Below are 21,572 nucleotides of genomic sequence, written 5' to 3'. Positions count from 1 at the left end.
TACAATAATGCCTGGAATTTCTGATCACCAGGAAAATGATTAAAGTAGCAGTACTTTGCTAAATCTGGTGTCTAGGTATATGGCCTGGAGTATTTCTAGGGGCTGTGATGGGGAAAAAAAGCAACTGTGCTGCCTATTGGGACATAATTACATCTATTGAGGGCCAAATTCCTATAGTACCCACGAACCAGAAAACAAACAAAGACTCATTAAGGATGCAAGCAGAGGGGAGGATGGGGGCTGCCCACTGGCCAGTTCACACTCAATTCCTTTTGACCTGCCCTCCCTTCCCCTCGTCCCATCCTTTCCCCATTAGTCGACAACACCAATCTGTCAGGTCATTTGACTGTTCACCAAAAAGGTTAGGAAGACACAAAAACTCCAAGGAAGTATTATCAGCATAGAAATTTATTTGAATTCAAAATAATATGGTTATATTTAGGATAATGTAATAATTATCTAAAGCATATATCATTGGCTCTGAAACAGTTCTAAAGAAGTCATTCTTCTGAAGTCAAAAAATATGTAGTAAGAATGTACAAGGAAGCAAAAATATATTTAAAAAAAAAGTTTGCTGAGTATTGGGAGTTGTTACAAGAGGGGCACACCGAGATACTATAACAGGGTCCAAATTACATAACATGCAGCAAGGCATCCTCTTGCTTTATCAACTCTTGGAAAATAAACCATAACCTCAGTGCAAGACCACCACCACTGGGTTAACAGGATAAACTTCCTGAGGGACACAGGGAGTAATTCCCTATACTTTCCCTTTCCCTAACTCACTTCCTCATACCAATTTCTTTTCCTTCCTTGAGGATAGGTTTTATCCTGTTGAAAAAAATTGGTCTTATTTGTGAAAGTGAAAAGTGGAGTAAATAATATCCTGATTGAAGTAGGCAACGTTTCAGCTGAAGATGCTCAGGAATCAAACTTTTGAAAAAGGTCAGTTGGCTAGCTAGCAGAGACCATAAGAGGCTTGCAGAAAAGGAAAAAAAAAATTCAGGTACTAGGTGTTTTCTAAATAGATAAAAACAATAAGCAGTTAAAAATGGGTGAAAAATCCCAGGGTTTATTGTGACCTAGACAATCAAAAGCAGACAGGTGACCTCTGATTAAGCCCATTTACTTGTGAAGTGAGCTATAAGTGGCTCCAAGAGAGTTTGGTTTCCAACAGTGTCCCCAGCCAAAGAGCAAGTTCAGAATGTCTCCTCCTCTCGTAGAAACTGGAACACGGATGAGAAGTCTTTTTTTGAGTAGCCTTTTGCGCACATCATCCTGTAGATCTGATGGGCTTGACTGCCCAGAAGGATTGGGCTCTTCGTGCTGGTGGCAGAGTCTTGTGCTAATCCCAGATCCTAAATCAAACAAGGGTGGAGGGAACACATTGAGGCTGTGCAGTTAAGGCTCACTTCGGAATTGTGGCTCCTAATGCTTGGGTTTCAAAGAAGAAAAAATGAAATCTGAAAAAATAAGATACTTACAAGAATGACGTTAAGTTATGTGTGTGTGTGTGTCTATAAATATTTGATAAGTGCTATCTTACTGCTACAAAACTGCTCCAGAGACAAACCTTGATTTCTGAGTGTCCTCTCCACTCCTCCACAAAACCTATCTGTTTTGACTCTGGACAGGTATGTTCCTATCCGGAAGAGACCACATAGAGAAATGCTTTTTCACATCTGCAGAAGCCTGTAAGCCTAAGACAAATCCCAATATGAAATTAAGCATGATGAAATTATCAATGATGAAAATATCCAATATTTTAGTACATATTTAAAAAACCCTGTGTGCTGGATACTGTTCTAAGTGCTGGTGATACGTAGTCATAATAAAACCAAGTCATTATTCTCAGGAACTTAATGTCCAGTGTGGAAGACAGACAGGAAAACAACTGCTGAACTTCCAGATAATGACAAGTGATGAGGAAAAATAAGCAGGGTAAGGGGTCAGGAAGTCATACATAGCAAGGGGTAGAGTGGAAGGAAGAGAGTTCTGATTGATGAGATGTTTAGGGAAGACCTCCCGAGGTGAAGACACTTGACCTACGATGTGAATGTGAGGGGGCAGTGAGCTGTTTGGAGAGCTGGGGGAATAAAGTTTCAGGCGGGTGGAAGAGCAAGGGAAAGGCCCCACAGGAGGCATAGCTTGGATGTTCAAGAAACAGTAAGAAGGCCAATGAGACTGAACTAGAGTGAGCAAGGGGCTGGGGAGGGAAATGAACCTGGGGATGGGCAGAGGTGGAACAAGAAAACTTTATGATGTTTGGTGAGAAGGCTGGATTTTCTTTCAAGTGCAATGGACAGTCAGCATCACATCAACCCTTTAACATCTCTGAGAGCTAATGTTTCATTCTGAGAGTTTTAGAAAACTTATGGTTGTTTAAAAATAGACAAAAGCTAACATTATAAATTTTTTACAGTTAAACTGTGGTGAATGATATCTTCTACTAAGAACAGAATCTTGTCCCACCTTGAAATATGTAGGGTAAATGGAAGACAATGAAGGCATGGATAACTGAAACAATATTCCCCACATTTCATCTTATTTGTGATTATATAAGAGCTGCACAAGTGGCAAAACCAACTAGATTGCCTTCTTACTGTTACCATCCTCATTGCCTCATCAACAGAAAAGTCAACAAGCAATGAAAAAGGAGGCAAGATCAGGACCATTTGTATTCTTTGAGGAACATTCTTGATAAATGAGCAGTTATGGATACCATCCACTCAAAGGAGGAAATTATTCAAAGAAAAAAGAAGGAAAGTTTAAAGAATGGGTTAAATCTCTAGCTGCTTGGATATGTATGATGCTATAGGTGTTAACATGATTTTGTGCTTACTTATATATTTTCACATGCAAACACATAGATTTGGAAAATCTACTTAACCTAAAACTTGTCTATAGCTACTCACACATTTAACAAATGTGGGTGAATAAGCTACATTATTGCTTATACCTGGACAAGCAGATAAGCGTCTTGTCAACATCATTTTGCTGCATATCTGCAAGATGCATTTATTTAAAATGACAGAAAATCTACATAGAAAGACTGCCTGTAATTTTTAACCAAGAAATATCACTAGAATATAAAAACTTAGAGTAACATAACCTATTGAGGAGAACACAACATTATTGAGAAGGAAAGTCTATTAGAGGTTTTCAAATGGGCAAGTAAATATCCCAAATAAGAGCTAATAAAACCAAAAAAAGGAAGCTAAAATAGCTTTGCTGGCTGCTACCTCAGAGGACAGACATTCTAAAAAGAGAAAGGTGATTTAGTCTATAAAACTCTAAGTGGTTTGTCTGTCCTGAAATGTAAGAAAAGAAGTCATCCTTTGAAGTCTGTAACATGTAATTTAAAACAAACAAATGCCTCACTTCACTAATCAAATAAAAATATTTATGAATTCATGAGCTCAGTGGGTGGTTCAGGGGAAAAAATAAAACAATTGCAAAAGTTTTCAACAAATTAATGAAGGACCAAGTCACTGCATTTTACAAGGAGACAGGTACATTAAGTAAGTAACAACAGTGGTCATGATATTCTGTAAGTTGTTCCTTAGAGGCCATCAGAAACAGACTTTTAGGTTGAGGATTTTTGGATGTTCTAATTATGTTCTGATTATATACACACCCTATATTAGAATTTTATGATGTTAAGAAATAAACATAAAAGCCTCTACTTTAAGAACACACTAACATTATCTCTCCCAACACAATATGATCTAATAGCAGTTAAGCAAAATATCTCCTAGTGAGTTAAGACCTTGTCATGGTGAAGGGGTTTGCATAACTCAATGAAGCTATGAGCCATGCCATGCAGGGCCACTCAAGATGGACATGTCATAGTGAAGAGCTCTGACAAAATGTGGTCCACTAGAGGAGGGAATGGCAAACCGCTCCAGTATTCTTGCTGAGAGAACTCCATGAACAGTATGAAAAGGCAAAAAAGATATGACACAGAAGGAGGAGTCCCCCAGGTCGATATGCTACTGGGGAAGAGTGGAGAGCAATTACTAATAGCTCCAGAAAGAATGAAGCAGCTGGGCCAAAGTGGAAACAACGCTCAGTTGTGGATGTGCCTGGTGGTGAAAGTAAAGTCTGATGCTGTAAAGAACAATATTGCATAGGAACCTGGAATGTTAGGTCTTTGAATCAATCAAACTGGACGAGATCAAGCAGGAGCTGGCAAGAGTAAACATCAATATTTAAGGAATCAGTGAACTAAAATGGATGGGAATGGGCAAATTTAATTCAGATGACCATTATATCTACTACTGTGGGCAAGAATCCCTTAGAAGAAATAGAGTAGCCTCATGGTTAACAAAAGAGTCCAAAATGCAATACTTGGGTGCAATCTCAAAAACAACAGAATGATCTCGGTTTGCTTCCAAGGCAAACCATTCAACACCACAGTAATCCAAGTCTATGCCCCAACCACTAATGCTGAAGAAGTTGAAGTTGACCAGTTCTATGAAGACCTACAAGATCTTCTAGAACTAACACCAAAAAAAGATGTCCTTTTCATCATAGGGGACTGGAATGCAAAAGTAGGAAGTCAAGAGATACCTGGAGTAACAGGCAAGTTTGGCCTTGGACTACAAAATGAAGCAGGGCAAAGGCTAACAGAGTTTTATCAAGGAAAGACACTGGTCACAGCAAACACCCTTTTCCAGCAACACAAGAGACAACTCTACACATGGACATCACCAGAGAGTCAATAAAAATAAGACTGATTATATTCTTTACAGCCAAAGATGGAGAAGCTCTATACAGTCAGCAAAAACAAGATCAGGAGCTGATTGTGGCTTAGATCATGAGCTCCTTATCAAAAAATTCAGGCTTAAATTGAAGAAAGTAGGGAAAACCACTAGGCCATTTGGGTATGACCTAAATCAAATCCCTTATGATTGTATACAGTGAAGGTGACGAATAGATTCAAGGGATTAGATCTGGTAGAGTGTCTGAGAACTGTGGACGGAAGTTCATAACACTGTATAGGAGGTGGTAACCAAAACTATCCCAAAGAAAAAGAAATGCAAGAAGGCAAAGTGGTTGTCTAAAGAGGCTTTACAAATAGCTGAGGAAAGAAGAGAAGTGAAAGGCAAGGGAGAAAGGGAAAGATACACCCAACTGAGAGCTTCCCAGGAGATGACAGTGGTAAAGAACCTGTCTGTCAATGCAGGAGACAAAAGAGACACAAGTTCGATTCCCAGATTGAGAAGATCTCCTGGAGGAGGGCATGGCAACCCACTCTAGTATTCTTGCCTAGAGAATCCCATGGACAGAGGAGCCTGGAAGGCTACAGTTCAGAGGGTCACAAAGAATTGGACATGACTGAAGCAACTTAGCATACACACATATCCAATTGAATCAAGAGTTCCACAGAATAGCAAAGAGAGATAAGAAGGCCTTCTTAAATGAACAGTGAAAATAGAGGACAACAATAGAATGGGAAAGACAAGAGATCTCTTCAAGAAAACCGGAGCTATTTAGGGAACATTTCATGCAAAGATGGGCAGGATAAAAGACAGAAATGGTATGGACCTAACAGAAGCAGAAGAGATTAAGAAGAGGTGGTAAGAATATATACAATTACACAAAAAAGATCTTCATGACCCAGATAACCACGATGGTGTGATCACTTACCTAGAGCCAGACATCCTGGAAAATGAAAGCAAGTAGGCCTTAGGAAGCATCACTACAAACAAAGCTAGTGGAAGTGATGGAATTCTAGCTGAGCTATTTCAAATCCTAAAAGATGATGCTGTTAAACTGCTACACTCCATATGTCAGCAAATTTGGAAAACTCAACAGTGGCCATAGGACTGGAAAAGGTCAGTTTTCATTTCAATCCCAAAGAAAGGCAATGCCAAGAATGTTCAAACTACTGTACAATTGCACTCATTTCACATGCTACTAAGATTATCCTCAAAATCCTTCAAGCTAGGTTTCAGTAGTATGTGGACTGAGAACTTCCAGATCTACAAGCTAGGTTTAGAAAAGCAGAGGAACCAGAGATCAAATTGCCAAAATTTGGTGGATCATGGAGAAAGCAAGGGAAAAACATCTACTTCTGCTTCACTGACTATGCTAAAGCCTTTGACTGTGTTATTACCACAAACTGGAAAATTCTTAAAGAGATGGGAATACCAGACCACCTGACCCGCCTCCTGAGAAATCTGTATGCGGGTCAAGAAGCAACATGGAACGACTGAGTGGTTCAAAACTGGGAAAGGAGTACAACAAGGCTGTATATTGTCACCCTAGTCATTTAACTTATATGCAGAGTACTTTGTGTGAAATGCCGGGCTGGATGAATCACAAACTGGAATCAAGATTGCTGGGAAAAATATCAATAACCTCAGACAGATACGCATATGATACCACTCTAATGGCAGGAAGTGAAGAGGAACTAAAGGGCCTCTTGAAAGTGAAAGAGCAGAGTGAAAAAGCTGGTTTAAAACTCAACATTCAAAAAACTAAGATCATGGCATCCAGTCCCATCACTTCATGGCAAACAGATGGGGAAACGATGGAAACAGTGACAGATTTTATTTTCTTGGGCTTCAAAATCACTGCAGACAGTGAATGCAGCCATGATATTAAAAGATGCTTGCTCCTTGGAAGGAAAGATGTGACAAACCTAGACAGTAATATTAAAAAGCAAAGACATCACTTTGCTGACAAAGGTCCATATAGTCAAAGGCATGGTTTTCCAGTAGTCATGTACAGATGTGAGAGCTGGACCATAAGGCTGAGTGCTGAGGGATTGATACTTTCAAATTGTGGCGTTGGAGAAGACTCTTGAGAGTACCATGGACTGCAAGGGGTCAAACTCGTCAGTCCTAAAGGAAATCAGTCCTGAATATTCATTGGAAGGACTGATGCTGAAGCTGAAGTTCCAATATTCTGGCCACCTGATGCATAGAGCCAACTCACTGGAAAAGATACCGATGCTGGGAAAGATTGAAGGCAAAAGGAGGAGGCAGTAGAGGATGAGATGGTTAGATAGCATCAGTGACTCAATGGATATGAATTTGAGCAAAATCAGGGAAACTGAAGGACAGGGGAGCCCGGCACGCTGCAGTCCATGGGGTCACAAAGAGTCTGACACAACTCAGTGACTGAACAACAACAAATAGCCTCATCTGCCCAAGTACGATTGCTTTCACCAGTAGCATGAATGGGGATTTTTTTAACCTCTATCAATTTCTCGACACAAGTCTCATTATCTATAGTGTGTTTCACTAACAGCTCTCTGAGGTGATGAAAGCATTTCTGTGTAAATTCTCTCATTTTAAGCAAAATTCAGAAGTCTTGTTCTTTGTAAGGGAAATGACACCTGCATTTTACAGAGAAAACAAGGGCAAAAGAGAACAATGTTCATATGTTTTACTACTGAATTGTCTTATGCTACCTTCTACTATCAAGGAAATAATTTTCAAGGACCTCAGTAGGGACAGATTCTTCCTGGGCAGGGATACTGGAGCAAACGGTGGAAGGAGAGGTGCGACACGGGGTCAGCTGCAGTTGAGACCCACAATACAGCCAGCACTGCTCACAGGCCGCTTGGTAGCTGCTGCTTCAACTGGAGCCGTTAGTAGTACTTGGGAAACCAAACAAGCTAACAGGCCACAACCTACTTCACACAGATACAGAAAGCAAACTGGGCATAAATGCGGTTCTTTCACTCTTCTGTGTCCTGATAAACGACCCTGCAGCTTTGTGAAAACAATCCGCTTAAGGAGCTACTTTCTCCAATAAAAGTAACACAGCACACTACATCAATAAAAGCCTGTGTGGAAGATATGCAAGCCGAAATACAAGGTACAGACTGGCATAAAAATAAGTGTTTTCTTAAATGAAACATGAGGAGAAATCAAACTACAAAATCCACAAAATAAGAAACATAGTTTCAAACCTGGCTTCACCCAATCAATATTTCAAATGAGCTGACAATGTGCCCGGGGTCAGGCTGGAGGTAGAGGAAGCATTGAGGTAGGCCTGGGGCAGACCAGGCGCAGGGCTGCCAGGGAGGGAAAAACAAGGGGCCAAATGAGTCCCATGTGGCTAAAGCAAAGGAGAGGAGTGGGAAGCAGAGATGAATCAGGAAGGAGAGCAAAGGCCTTTAAGAAAACATGCAGAGACGGACTTTAACCTACAAGCAACTGGAAACCATGAAAAGAGACTTAACAGGAGAGACGACATAATCAGGTTTTTACATTTTAGGAAGCCCACTCTTTGCCATGTCATGGAAAATGAACTGGAGACGATGAGAATGAAAGGCAAGGACACCAGTTGAGGGCTGATGTGGCAGCATCCAAATGAGGTTCAGCCAAGGCATTGGAGGTGGTGGAGAGGGCAAGTGGACAAAGTCAAGGCACAGTCGAAAAGCAGAATGCACGAACATCATGGGGAATGAATGACGGTGACCTGCGCACCATATCCAGGTGTTTATACTATTACTTTGGTCAAGTAAAGGGCAGGGTTGTGGGGAGTGAGAATGGGGCAACGCGCTACACAAAAATCTGAAAGTCTGTTTGTCTAAGAAGTATTTTCTAACGCTGAAATCACAAATGAAAGAAGGCTGATAATTTGCTTTTCAAATGACTTTACACATAAACACATATTCTTAAAGCAGGAAGATGTATTTAGAAATCTAGTATCATGAGAAAGATCCTCTCTTCTGTGATATGTACATCTAATGTCATTAGATTATTAGCCATCAGAAAATGCTTACTGCTTCCATTTCTAAGGACTTGGTAAATGACTAGAAACAAGAAGATTATAAAACATAGGAAGAACAAAATCTTACCGACTCACATTACAAACAAAGCCAAGCACAAGAGAAACATCCTAATCTATTCTCATCCAAAAGACCAGGATTAAAAATGAACAAGATAAGGGTTTTTATCGAAGCTAAGTTTGAGCTAATTTCCTGTGAGTGAGTCACTATTTTAGCCATCTTGCCTTCTAGGATAGGGGTGTGCTTTGTTACAAGCAGGGAGGAGTGGGGGTCGGGTGGGGTGGGCAGGGTGGTGAGCCCTGGGGAGGGAGGGAGTGGCAAGGCGGGTGGGTGGAGAATGATGGAGGGAAAGATGGAAGGAGAAGAACAGACCATGACACATTTCCCCACTCTCTTGGGTAGTCACTGCATTTCCCATACCTTCGCCATGAGTGTTGTTCCGAATCCGCCCTGATAGTTATTAGCCGAGGGAACTCCATCCATCACCCCAGGTACAGGATTATAAGTGTCACTTGACCAACATCGTCCTGAGCTCATATTTAGGATTTTAGCCAAGAGTTTTGGGTCAAGCCCTAACCTGTCAAAGGTCAAAGGAAAGAAGTGTTAAATGTCAAAGTGTACAAGTCACATGTGACTTATTTACGTCTGAGGGTGCTCCATCTTCTCTCTCCATTTATGATGTCTTGAAAAATCAAAGCAGATGGATGAGTGAAGAATCCAATCTTAAATTATAGGGTGTTAAAAGCTAGTGAAGAAACACTTCTGAGCCAGGACACACTACACTGAGAGAAAACCTGTGCTACCCTGCTTTTAAGAAACAATATATAATTGCATAAAAAGTGTTGCTGGCTTATCATACACATAGGTTTTCTAGTCTTTTGAACATTATTGCATTTATGCGTCACCTAAGAACCTTAAGCCAAGATGATCATCTCAAGTCTTTACTCGCAAATGATGTATTTCAGAAAGAAATACTGACAGATAAGCTACGTACCATGGGAGTCTATGTATCATTTATGTGTATGTTTATTCTTTTAGCTTTTATGAGAATAAATGCAAGAGATGAGTCATGAGCAGTAAAATAAGCTTATGAGAAGTTATTATTATAAAAGAGGACATTTCTTGCTGTAAACTTTTCCTTATTTATTAAATCTTCATTAGCCCATCTTGCTTATGAAGTAAGTCTGCATAGAGCTGTGACATATGCTATCTATTCAGAGGCATGCATTATAGTTCTGGGTCAACTGCTGATAAGGTTACTGATCCTGATAAAACAAAGCCTGCCCAAGCGGAAACATCATTTGTTCTATCACTGAGCTGATGGCATAAACGGCTGTTCAAATGTGGACCCAGAAAAAAAAAAAGAATTAAAATGCTGTACTACTTTGATTTCAAGTATCTTAGTGCAGTCTGGGAAGCACAGTTTTGCTAAGTATCTTTTAATCAAGTTTCAAATAAAACTTTCTGCTTTTCCTTAAAATGAATCCGTTCCAGAATAAAAAAAGATTAAAAAGAGACATATAAATGTTAAATGAATTGTGTATTTTGGCATGCAGCTTATTACCTGTGTGTTGAAATATATCTGTTTATTTCCAGGGTGGAATATAACAACCAGGAAAACCTTTTTCCAAATGCTCAAGTGGGGTCAAGGGCTAATACCTGGGATGGGTAAGGACTGTTATGTAATCATACAACTGTTATGTAATCAGACTTTCAAGGAGCAACTGTGATTCAAGGAATACGATATGGCATGCCATCTACACGAATTCACATAGTGGGCCATGTTATAATGAGCAGTTTTTACTAAAAGATTTTAACAGACAAAGATTCCATTGAAGTCAGCTGTTCAACTGTACTCTGCTGGAAAGTAACCTGACAGTTTCATTCATTCTTTTATAAAGATCCAAGTTTGTTACACGTATAATTTGCTACTGATGCTTTCTTTCTCTTTTAAATAAAATCAGGCTATCAGGGTTCTATGGTAGCAGATGACCCAAAGACAATGCACTTAGGGAATAACTATGAAAAATAAAGTCCCAAATGAACAATTAGTTAATTTGCTGTAGCTGCAAATATATTTTCTGAGCACAAATATTGTGCTCTATGAGCAGGGGATGTTTTTAAAGACCCCCTCCCCAAAGCACTGCTTTTTCCTTCCATTTGAAATGTAATTCAGGCTTCCTAATTTAAATTTTCTTTTAAAATGGCTCATCACATTCTGAGCAGCAGAGATACTCCCCTGCTTACCAGCCTGGACTCAACAGTGCCTCACAATGCTCTTTATTGCTAAAGAAATTCATACTCTGTCTATAATACTCACCAAATGGGAACACAGCTTATTATCTGTCATAAAACCCTATATTCCATTTTGCTTGAATGTTCAAGGAAAAATACTGGCACTGATTTACGGAACTCTTTGGTGAACATGTTACTATTTAGAAGCACCCTGAGGGGCACACCAAAAAACAAGGTGACAGTTGTTACGTGCTCACTTTTCAAATCTGATGCTCCCCCACCATGCTGATACCCTTCAGGAGATGGCTGCTCCCTCTCCGCTCCTCCCCAAGGCATCCCCCCCGCCCCCAACAGCAAAGTGTATCATTAAAAAGAGCAAGTTAGAAGTGTTTTGCATTTCATCTTTCTGAGGATTCTTTCACTGGCATATATATAACTGACAGCTAAAATTAGACATGATATTAAAATCAGTTACTGAAGTCCTCTGTCTTCCACTGTGCCCAAGGCTTGTAATGGTCTGCAACCAGCTAGAATACACAGTAATTGTCATTCAGGGAGTCTATCCTAGAACGTCATGCTTCACTGGAGAAGACTGAGTTTCCATTTGAAATCAACAAATTAATCCAAGACAGGTATCTGAAAGGGCAAGTTTAATAGGAAGCAGCTACTGGGCTCTCAACCATGATAAAATGTTATTGCTGTTTCCCTGTAAATTGGCTGGGAACATATGATACTTTCTGCATAAGAGCCCCATTGCTGTTCAGGAGATATACAGCTCAAGCCATCAAAAGGATGACAGTCTGTCAGTCCCCATAATAACTTGCCACTGGATGTGGTTCGAGAGTACGCGTGTGCATGCATGTGGCTTTACAATTGCTGGAATGTTCTCTGATATAAACAGAGAATGAATTCATTGCTCTGACCGCATATATAATGCAACTCAAATAAACGTCACTGTGTCAAATCTACTCACCTTTAAAACACAAGAATTTTAAATGAACTTTTGAGAGAAGTAAAAATGATGCATAAACTGTAAGAAAAATTCAAGAGAAGCCAAGTGTTTGCCTTCACTGTAACCAAAGCTTTTAAGGGCCAAAAAAGTTTGCTCACTTTATAGTCTCTGTAAGTATCTATACTGTCTGGTTTATATAAGGACACAGCAAATGATGTCCCTAAACTTGAGATGTGTGTATCAGGAACCAATCTGGAAATGAAACATCCAAGACTAGGTCAATTTAAATCAATCATTCCCTTATTCACCAAAGTTTATGCCGACTTGCCAGCTAACAAGAGGCTGTGCCTGCCCTCCAAGACTGGGCCAGTTAGGACATCCAGATAGTAACATTTACCTAAGGCAGGGGGAAGAGCCTTGCCCACCTCCCTCCCTCTTTCCTCTTCATTCACCTGACAAATCTTCACTGAGTGTCTACTATGCGCCATGGATGAGCAGACAAAGCTCACAGAGCCTGCATTCTAGTTGGGAAGACAGGCAATAAACAAACAAACAAACAAATATATAAGGCTAGCCAGTGAGAAGCATTATGAAGAAAAAAACGTTAATTGTACGTTAAGTACAATTCAAATATTAACCACCACCATCACGTCAATAACTGCCATGTATTAAGCACCTACTATGTGTCAGGAACTGTTTTAAAAGACTGACATGGGTGAATTTATTTACTCCTCACAACAGATTACGGGGCTTCCCTGGTAGCTCAGACGGTAAAGAACCTGCCTGCAATGTGGGAGACCTGGATTCAATCCCTGGGTTGGGAAGTCTCCTGGGGAAGGGAATGGCTACCTCCAGTATTCTAGCCTGGAAAACCCCATGGACAGAGGAGCCTGGAGGGCCACAGTCCATGGGTTACATAGAGTTGGACACAACTCGGTGACTAACACTTTCACTTTTCACAATAGATCCTATTATTACTGTGGAGAGATACTATTATTTTTGTCATTTTATAGATGAGAAAAGTTTAAGTTGGTGGCAGAGCTGGGATGTGGTCATCAACAGGCACCCTGACTCACCACCCTGAGTCTCACTAGGTCATATGGGTAGTCACTTAATCAGCCATCAAATTTGGTCAAACTTTTATTATAAACCTTTGGCCATATGTTTTATGTATTAGGGTATACAACTGAGAGGTTTCAGTCATCACTTAAACAAAAAGGCAACACCATCTCAGGGCAGTAGCCAAGAAGCTAAAATTATGCTAGTGGGAAAGTCTTCATCTTGAACAGCCTTCCAGAAGTTTAACTGTTTTAAGCTTCTTTTGGTGGAAGGAGACAATATGGCTGTTGCTAGAGGGCCCTGGGCCCTGGTGGTAATGCAAATAACTTGTTACACCACCCATATTGGGGAAAAAAAAAAAGAAAACCAAACAAAAACACAATTTCTGGTAGAAGAAAAATGAAAACAAAACAACAAAACTCACATTACCAACCTTATTCTTATGTGGTGCATGGGAACAAAATCTCTCTAAGGCACATAAGGCGTTTTTAGTACCTAAAACTATGCTCTGAGTCCTAAATAGAATCCAATTAGAAGGCAGAAAGGTCCAGTAAAGAAGAATCTCAAAATATGTTGTATACCAATGCTTTTTACACTTTACTTTTTTTAATAGCATTTAAACTTTCACTGACGTCCATAAACATTCATTGTAAAAGATCATATAGGGTCAATTAGAGTTTAAAACTATACGGTTTTATTCTTCTATTTAAAAAAGGGAAATGTCAGTGTTTCAGAAAAAAACACTGCCTTATGAGAATGAAATTAATCAGAAATGATCACTTCATAGGAACAAGTGACTCAATTTGTAAATGTTGACATTAATGCTCTAGAAAATTTTCACTTCAGAGTGAACAGAATATAAATGTGGCTGAACCACTTTGATGCGATAGTACTTTGTGGGAATTTACTACTTGGGAATTTATGCTTGCTGATGCCAATTTTCTCTTTCACCTTGCAAAGCTCAATAAATCGTGGTTGCTCTCTATACTCTGTTAGAGAACAATCCTGTCATTTTAAACCATGTCTGTAAACCATGGAGAAAAGACAATAGCCAAAGCAATCATTTTTAGGACTTTCAAACCGCTGAGAATCTCTGTAAGATAAAATCCTAATGTTATGAAAATAAACAATTCATTAGTACAGTGTAGAGTACCACAAACTTACAGATTATTAATATTATAGCACATAAGTAAAAATAATGAATTCCTGCTTTGAATTCAGACATATATGTGTGTGTGTATATACATATGTAAATATTTCATTTATACACATATAGATCAATAATAGTAATATACAGTTTTGGGAAAATTAAACATTGAAAGCTTAATATTTTCCAAATATTATTTTTATCATAGTGAATCAAGGCCAACAATAAGAGAAAAGATTTATTGCTTTTGCTCTTAATACTTGTTTGAAATTTTATCACTTTTTTTTCTCTTTGATAATAAACTTACTCTAGTAGCCAAGGTATACATTTCATTCATTTAACTGATTTTCATACTACTCTTTATTAGCTGGCCTTTGGAGTTAGACTTCCATAAGCACTTACTGTACAAACACTTCATTTTAGAATGATCACCTAATAAGAGTTTTGCTAGCAAAAACATTTGAGGAATGCTATAAGATGCCTAATGAATATTCTGATCCAGTGATGCTTAAAGTAAGAGGCCAGAATATAAAATAAACTGGCAAAAATAGAGGGAAATTTTGGTATAGTGTAACCTAGCCTTTTACTTTTTTAATTATATACTCATTTATATCCAGAAAAATGAAAATAAAATTCTAAAGCTGAAAATGCATACTAATACTCTAATCCTGCTGTCAATACTAATTAATTTTGTATGCAATTTGGTTCCAGAAATTTACATTGTCTCCCTCCACAAAATTAGTCTAAAGAATGGACATGAAAACAAGTTACTAATAACTAGTTTTCCAATTATGATAAGTGACCCATAGCCTAAACTAGCTACATTACAGACACAGCACTCTGAAAAGCTTCCTATATACTACTAGTTTTATTAAGACTTTGTACAGATATGCCTTACCATCTTACAGACATTCAATTTTAAAATGTAAATGGTACAGGATATTGATAAACCAATTAGCACTGATGCAAAGCAAATTCCTCTTTTATCTCAATTACAACATGACAACTTAATAGGTCAAGATAGTTTAACATCTGAGACAAGGGCAATTCAATAAAACAACAGCATCTTGATATGGTAATTAAGAGGAAATGTGAATCCATTATTGTGTTTTAAAAAATATCTCAAGTCCTTTGGCTCTTTTATTACTTTTATCAAAAGCTATGATATGAAACACTACTCTGATTTGTAATATATTTGGCAAGCAGTTCTGGCAAGTGTTAAGAAAACACTTGAATAAAAGCATCTTTCTCATTAAGCATTTTCTAAAATAAGAAATATATATTATATTCATGAAATACAAAACATCCAAAAAATTAATTAGGTGATTAATCATATTTAGAATTCCTAACCCAAAAGATTAAAGACTAAAATTAAGGCATTAACCTTAAGCATTCTAAAGGATGATCCCCATCGTAGGAAAAACTGAATTCCTAAATCAATTTTAGCAAAGTATGAATGCCATTTTATTTCAATGAAAAGATATATTTTTAATGTAAAGTAAGGATAATGTAAAACCCTAGGCAAGTTAAAATGAAGAGTTATGCTATGCAGTCTTATGAATGCCATCTAGTTTATCCTGAGAATAAATTACCAAGAATCCTTTTAACGTGGATACTAGGGACTATATTTTAAATAAATACATAAAACCAGTCACATGGTAGCCTAACACTTGAATTCACTATACATTAAAACTGTATTTTATACAAATTTGTCCTACACTGCCAAAAATTGTTTAAATTTTATAGTAAAAGTGTTTCTTGCATTGTGACATAATAGAAGAAATGGAGCTCCCAATATAAAAAGGATAATGTAACTTCAAATATACAGCACAATACATTTTATGGCTTAGGGCAAAGAATATTCATGCTCTCCAGGGTCCTATTGGTTGTCCAATAAACAAAGTCTATTAAAGTTCAATAATGAAATACTTTCAAAATGTTTCTGGATCAACTCATTTATCTCTCATGAACATTTGTTTTCAACATCAGGAAATCAAATTGGAAAGCTCGTAAAAATTGTTAGTATATGAAAATGTACTATTCAACAAACCTGATTCCCAGATTCATAGCTTCAGCAGTTCCAATCATACTAATAGCTAACAGCAAGTTGTTGCAGATCTTCGCAGCCTGAAAACAAATTGAGTACATATTAAATATATTTATTTTCAAGCCGTAACTCACAGGAAGATTTCTTCACCCAATTCTACCTGTTTCTAAAAGTAAGAGCATTCAACTGTTGATTCTCTCAAGCAGGAAAAGGCATTTGGTACTGCAAACCTCCCTCCAAGCCTAACACAAGCTCCCAGAGCTGACGGGGGTGGGGGTGTCTCTTGCACCAGGGAAGAACCGTGAAGTGTAGGTGACCGAGTTACTCCCATGGGTGCAGGCACGACAGGGAATACTGACTGATGTGGCACAACTGTTCCTTCAGGAATGGGGCTGACATCCTAACTGGGGAAACAGTGGTAACACACTGAACGACAAGGCAGTGAACAAGCAAACACAACTAAGTGGTAAATTGCATGGGAGAAGCTGTAGACAGACAGTAGGAGTTCAGAGACACCAGATCACTGAAGGCAGGAGCAGGAAGGAAGTGAAACCTGAAACCATCTCTCAGAAGGTCAGGCAGGATTTAAATAGGTAAGAAAGGGAAAGGAGGAGACCAGGAGAAAAAGTAAGTATCTCATACATAAGAGAATGAGATATTCTTGAGAACAGTAAGGAAACGGATTCCTGGGCAGTGGTTTTAAGGAATGGGAAGAAGTAAGACTGGGTCAAGAGCTACGGAAGTTAGAATAGAGTGTCTGAGTTTGACATGGTAGGAAACAGAGATCTACACAAAGTGTCAGAACTGGGAACTCTACAAGGACACAAACATCTTGATTAATTCTGGCTATAATGTTGGCAGAGGGGTAAACCCAGTGTCCAGAGATCCACTAGGCCCTGTGAACAGAAAACAAGGCAAGACACAATGAAAGACTAGACCAGGTAATGTGTGGACTGAACTAGAGAGAAAACAGTGAGAGCCACTGAAGCTAGAATCAGAAAGTGGAGACTGACTGGATAAGGGAATGAAGACAATAGATGTATCTAAGATCACAGTATAGTCCTGAATATGATTAAAAAAAAAAAAAAAAAAGGGACCAGTGGCCAAGACAAAGCATGAAGAGGAGTGTGAGTGTTGGGTGGGAGGGGGACAACCTGTTTGATTTCAAGATTCAATGTGATCGTTCACCTTTATCTGACTAGAAAAGTAACATAACACATTTCTTAATGAAAATTGTTTTGCTTTGTTTTTTTAAGTTAAAGTGCATACATTGCTTCTACCCAACAGTACTACGAATAGAGCTGTGGCAAGCAATTACAAAGTTAGAGGGTGGATAACAGCAAATCAGACAACATGAGCACTTCACACGGAAGCCATTTTAAGGATAATTTCAGTGGTCGCTGGGGCAAATATGTCAAAGTCTGAAATGAAGGAACTTTTCCCATCTTTTTAAATTAATTGGCTGATCTCTGCTTACTTCCAGTAGGAATGATGGAAAACTAATTTATTCTAATTTAAGAAAATCTGAGCAAACAAAAAAATCCATAGATTGAACAGAGTAACGCAGAATCAGACTGTCGTCAGGAAAGAAATAATGAACATTAGCTGATTTTACATCATCAAATCAGTGTCAGTGATGTGAAAACGTTACCTGCCCTGTCCCAACAGCTCCACAATACACCACATTGGAGCCCATGCACCCCAGCAACTCTTGGGCAGCAGCAAATTCTTCTTCGACTCCTCCTACCATAAATGTGAGGTTCCCCGACCGAGCAGCTCCCACACCTGAATGGTTTGGGGGTAAAGGGATAGAAGCAGAGGGATACATTTCTTCAAGTGTTTAAGTAGATTCTAAAATCAGAGAAAATTCCAAACCAAATCAAAAACCTTGCCTCCAAGTTGTATTTGTATCAGGCATAAATCTCTCCTGGAATATTTTAATTGTCAAGTATTTAGAAGGTTACTCATAAGCCACAGGCAACACACAGATTCAGTCGAACTCAATTCATCTCAAGTTTTTTTGCAAGATCATGGAGTACCATGGGAATTTGAAATGTGAATTTTATTATTTCCATGCATCTTTTATTCTCCTGAAAAACCTATTCAGTAATAGTGTGAAAAAGATGACCTGTACCCCGACCAGTACCTGTGCCATGGGAACAGCCATGGGGTCAACTGCCCAGGTTTGGATTTGGGGTCTCTGGCTCACTCACTCCCTCTCTATACACTATCTACAGATGAGACCAACAAAGAGAGGGACTTGTCTTTTTCTCCCATAAACAAGTAAGCATTTCAGATGGAAAGATTCTTTTTTAAGGTAAAGAAAACAACTGCTTAGTTAGACTGATTATTCTGATGTGCACTTTTTAGCTATTACTTGATTTTTCTTTTTCCTCCTGCTATACAAGCATGCATACCTTGAAGATTCTGTGGGTTCAGTTCCAGGTCACCCCCGTAATGTGAATATTGTAATCAGGTGAAAGTCACATGAATATTTAGATTTTTCAGTGCATATAAAATTTATATTTACACTATTCTGTACTCTACTACATGGGCAATAGCATTATGTCTATAAAAACAATGTATACACAATTTAAAAATTCTTTATTGTTAAAAATGCTAAGTATCACCTGACACGTCAAGGTTACCACAATGTTGGTTCTTTCTGTTAAATAAATATTTAATTTATTTATTATTGAAGTACAGTTGATTCACAATGTCTTGTTAATTTCTGCTGTAAAGTGACTCAGTTATACATACATATATTCTCTCTCATTACAGCTTATCACAGGATATTGAATATAGCTCCCTGTGCTATACAGTAGGACCTTGTTGTGTACCCATTCTGTGTTTAATGGAGAAACCCAATATTTGTAAAGAGCAATATAACAAGGTATGCCTATACACCTTTTGGGCAGTTCATTCCTAGTGACATGATGGGAAGAAGAAATAAACTTTATCAACAGTTTGGCCACTCCTCAGCCTCTCAAAGGTCTGAAGTATGTTCACTAATGGAAATGACTGGAGAAGCAACTTCTACTTCAGCACAGAAAATATGGCCTAGACTTGTCTTAAAAAGGAAGTAGGGGGAGCTTCACTCATCTATATTATTATTAACTATAAAATAAAACCAAGAGTATTATTTATTGCTTTTAGCATTAGAAAAAAATCTTAATTCATAATTTTCAGGTTAGGTTTTGTTGTTCAAAATCAGCAAAGTATGTGAAAGAACTATATTAGTACAATTTTTGCCTTTACAACTTATTTATAGTATAGCCAGGAATAAAGAAACTGTAACTATTTGTGCTATGTATCAAACCTGGCTATTAGACTAGACAGCTGCAAGTAATGGCCTACTTTTAAATTTGATTTATTCAATGAAATACAGGTTTTATACATAAAAAGCCAAATGAGGAGATCTTTATTTCATTCTAATTGTGAACATTTCACAAACTGATAGCCTTTCTATTTTACAGTTCATGCTATTTTTAACTAATTATTAAAAGGAAGAGAAGTCAGCATTATGTTAGCCAAACAATCTTGGAAGAGGAAGTGCCCACATGCTATGAAAGTCTGAGATGCTTACATATGGTTAAATTACATTATTTCACAATATTTTCAGACACACTATGGAACTGATTATGTACAAAAACCCAATTAGAACAAATGCTTTTAATTAGCTTATCTGTGTCATTTGAACATCCTGATAATGGTGAAGTTTAAGTGACTGTCATTTTGTTAGTTTCTAATTTACTTCACCAAGATGGTGGATCATTAATGTTTTACAATCATTTTGTTCAATTTCTATGGCTATTTTAATTCAAGCCACATAACCACCCTTACTCCAAATCCTGTTGATCTGACCAGGAGAAATTAAGCAGACGATTTAAGTCAAAGCTTATAAACAAACCCAGCACTATCCATCATAGGTCAACAGCTTTGTATCTAGATTACAGGCTGCTAAATAGCTTCAGAGAGTCATTTATTAAAGGAAAATTAATGCTGACAATGGTTCTCAGCTGGTTAATCTTCTGACAAGTGTACTTTCTCACTTGTTCAAACACATATTTCAAAAAGAAGAAATAAGTTACTTAAGAGAATACCACGAAAGAGTAATTCATCTTTTAATTTGTAAGTCTGTGGTATTTCCATTCTCCTTCTCTTATTATGTGATGTGATTATTTCCGACTTCATCATAATCTATATTCCAATGTAAGGGTCTGACCAAACTGGGTAATTCTAAAGTTCTGGAATTCCCTGGGACCACATTCTAACTTTCCACGTGTATTCCTTTAACCGTATGTCACTATCAAGCACAGTCCCATTGCAATGACAAAATTAAGACCTGGTCCGTCTAGTCAAAGTTATGGTTTTTCCAGTAGTCAAGTATGGATGTGAGAGTTGGACTATAAAGAAAGCTGAGCACCGAAGAATTGATGCTTTTGAACTGTGATGCTGGAGAAGACTCTTGACAGTCCCTTGACTGCAAGGAGATCCAACTAGTCAATCCTAAAGGAAACCATTCCTAAATATTCGTTGGGAGGACTGATGCTGAAGCTGAAACTCCAATACTTTAGCCACCTGATGTGAAGAACTGACTCACTGGAAAAGATGCTGATGCTGGGAAAGATTGAAGGCAGGAGGAGAAGGGGACGACAGAAGATGAGATGGTTGGATGGCATCACCAACTCAGTGGACATGAGTTTCAGCAAGCTCTGGGAGTTGGTGATGTACAGGGAAGCCTGGCGTGTTGCAGTCTATGGGGTCACAAAGAGTCAGATATGACTGAGTGACTGAACTGAAGTTATCCCAAAATAAATGCAACCATTTCAAGTTTTGAAATAACATAGAGACAGCTGGAACTCTAAAGCTGTATAAGACAATCTCATGGACTTCAGAAGACATTGTATATATTTTTATGTCTATGATAATAAACAGTAACTTTATTACTCTGCCATGCGTTTTAAATCAGATCCAATCCCCAAAATAGGAAAATATGGAATATATAACTAGGCAGCTGCTAGACTATTGGGAGTATTTATTTAACCTTATATTTTAGTAATTGTATTATATATACAAAACCGAAATATGCCCTATGCTTAATTTTATTACAGCATTTATACACCTTATTAAAACCTTTGACTTTCTTACCTGATTCCTCCATGACACCATAAATCATTTACAAGGGGAGCATTTGGGTCATGCTTATGTCAGCACTCCATTATCTATCACATTCAACAGATAGTTGTTCAGTAAATTAATTCATGAGCATGGTACAAACAGTAAAGGATCTGGAGATGAAATACCTGGTTTGGGGATGTGCTGATTATGTTGTTGTTATAAACAAATTATAAGCAAATTACTTCACTTCTCTGAGGTT

The 21,572-nt window shown here is 38.1% G+C and overlaps 1 protein-coding gene across 2 annotated transcripts in view; it reads right to left on the bottom strand.

The window, feature by feature from the left end:
- Positions 1–390: 390 nt before the first annotated feature.
- HIBADH (3-hydroxyisobutyrate dehydrogenase) overlaps positions 391–21,572 on the bottom strand; it is a 109,892-nt gene continuing 88,710 nt past the window's right edge. For both annotated transcript variants that reach the window (XM_055590527.1, XM_055590526.1), the window contains exons 5-8: positions 17,844–17,977; positions 16,196–16,272; positions 9,173–9,329; positions 391–1,358 (exon numbers count right to left, since the gene is read on the bottom strand). In XM_055590527.1, the coding sequence (XP_055446502.1) occupies positions 1,200–1,358; positions 9,173–9,329; positions 16,196–16,272; positions 17,844–17,977 (527 nt within the window). In that variant the 3' untranslated portion in view covers positions 391–1,199. The remainder of the gene's footprint in view (positions 1,359–9,172; positions 9,330–16,195; positions 16,273–17,843; positions 17,978–21,572) is intronic.

This window comes from Bubalus kerabau, chromosome 8, assembly GCF_029407905.1.
Source record: "Bubalus kerabau isolate K-KA32 ecotype Philippines breed swamp buffalo chromosome 8, PCC_UOA_SB_1v2, whole genome shotgun sequence".
Classification (NCBI taxonomy): domain Eukaryota; kingdom Metazoa; phylum Chordata; class Mammalia; order Artiodactyla; family Bovidae; genus Bubalus; species Bubalus kerabau.
Note: the sequence above shows the minus strand (reverse complement) of the source record. Positions and strands in the feature narration are given on the sequence as shown.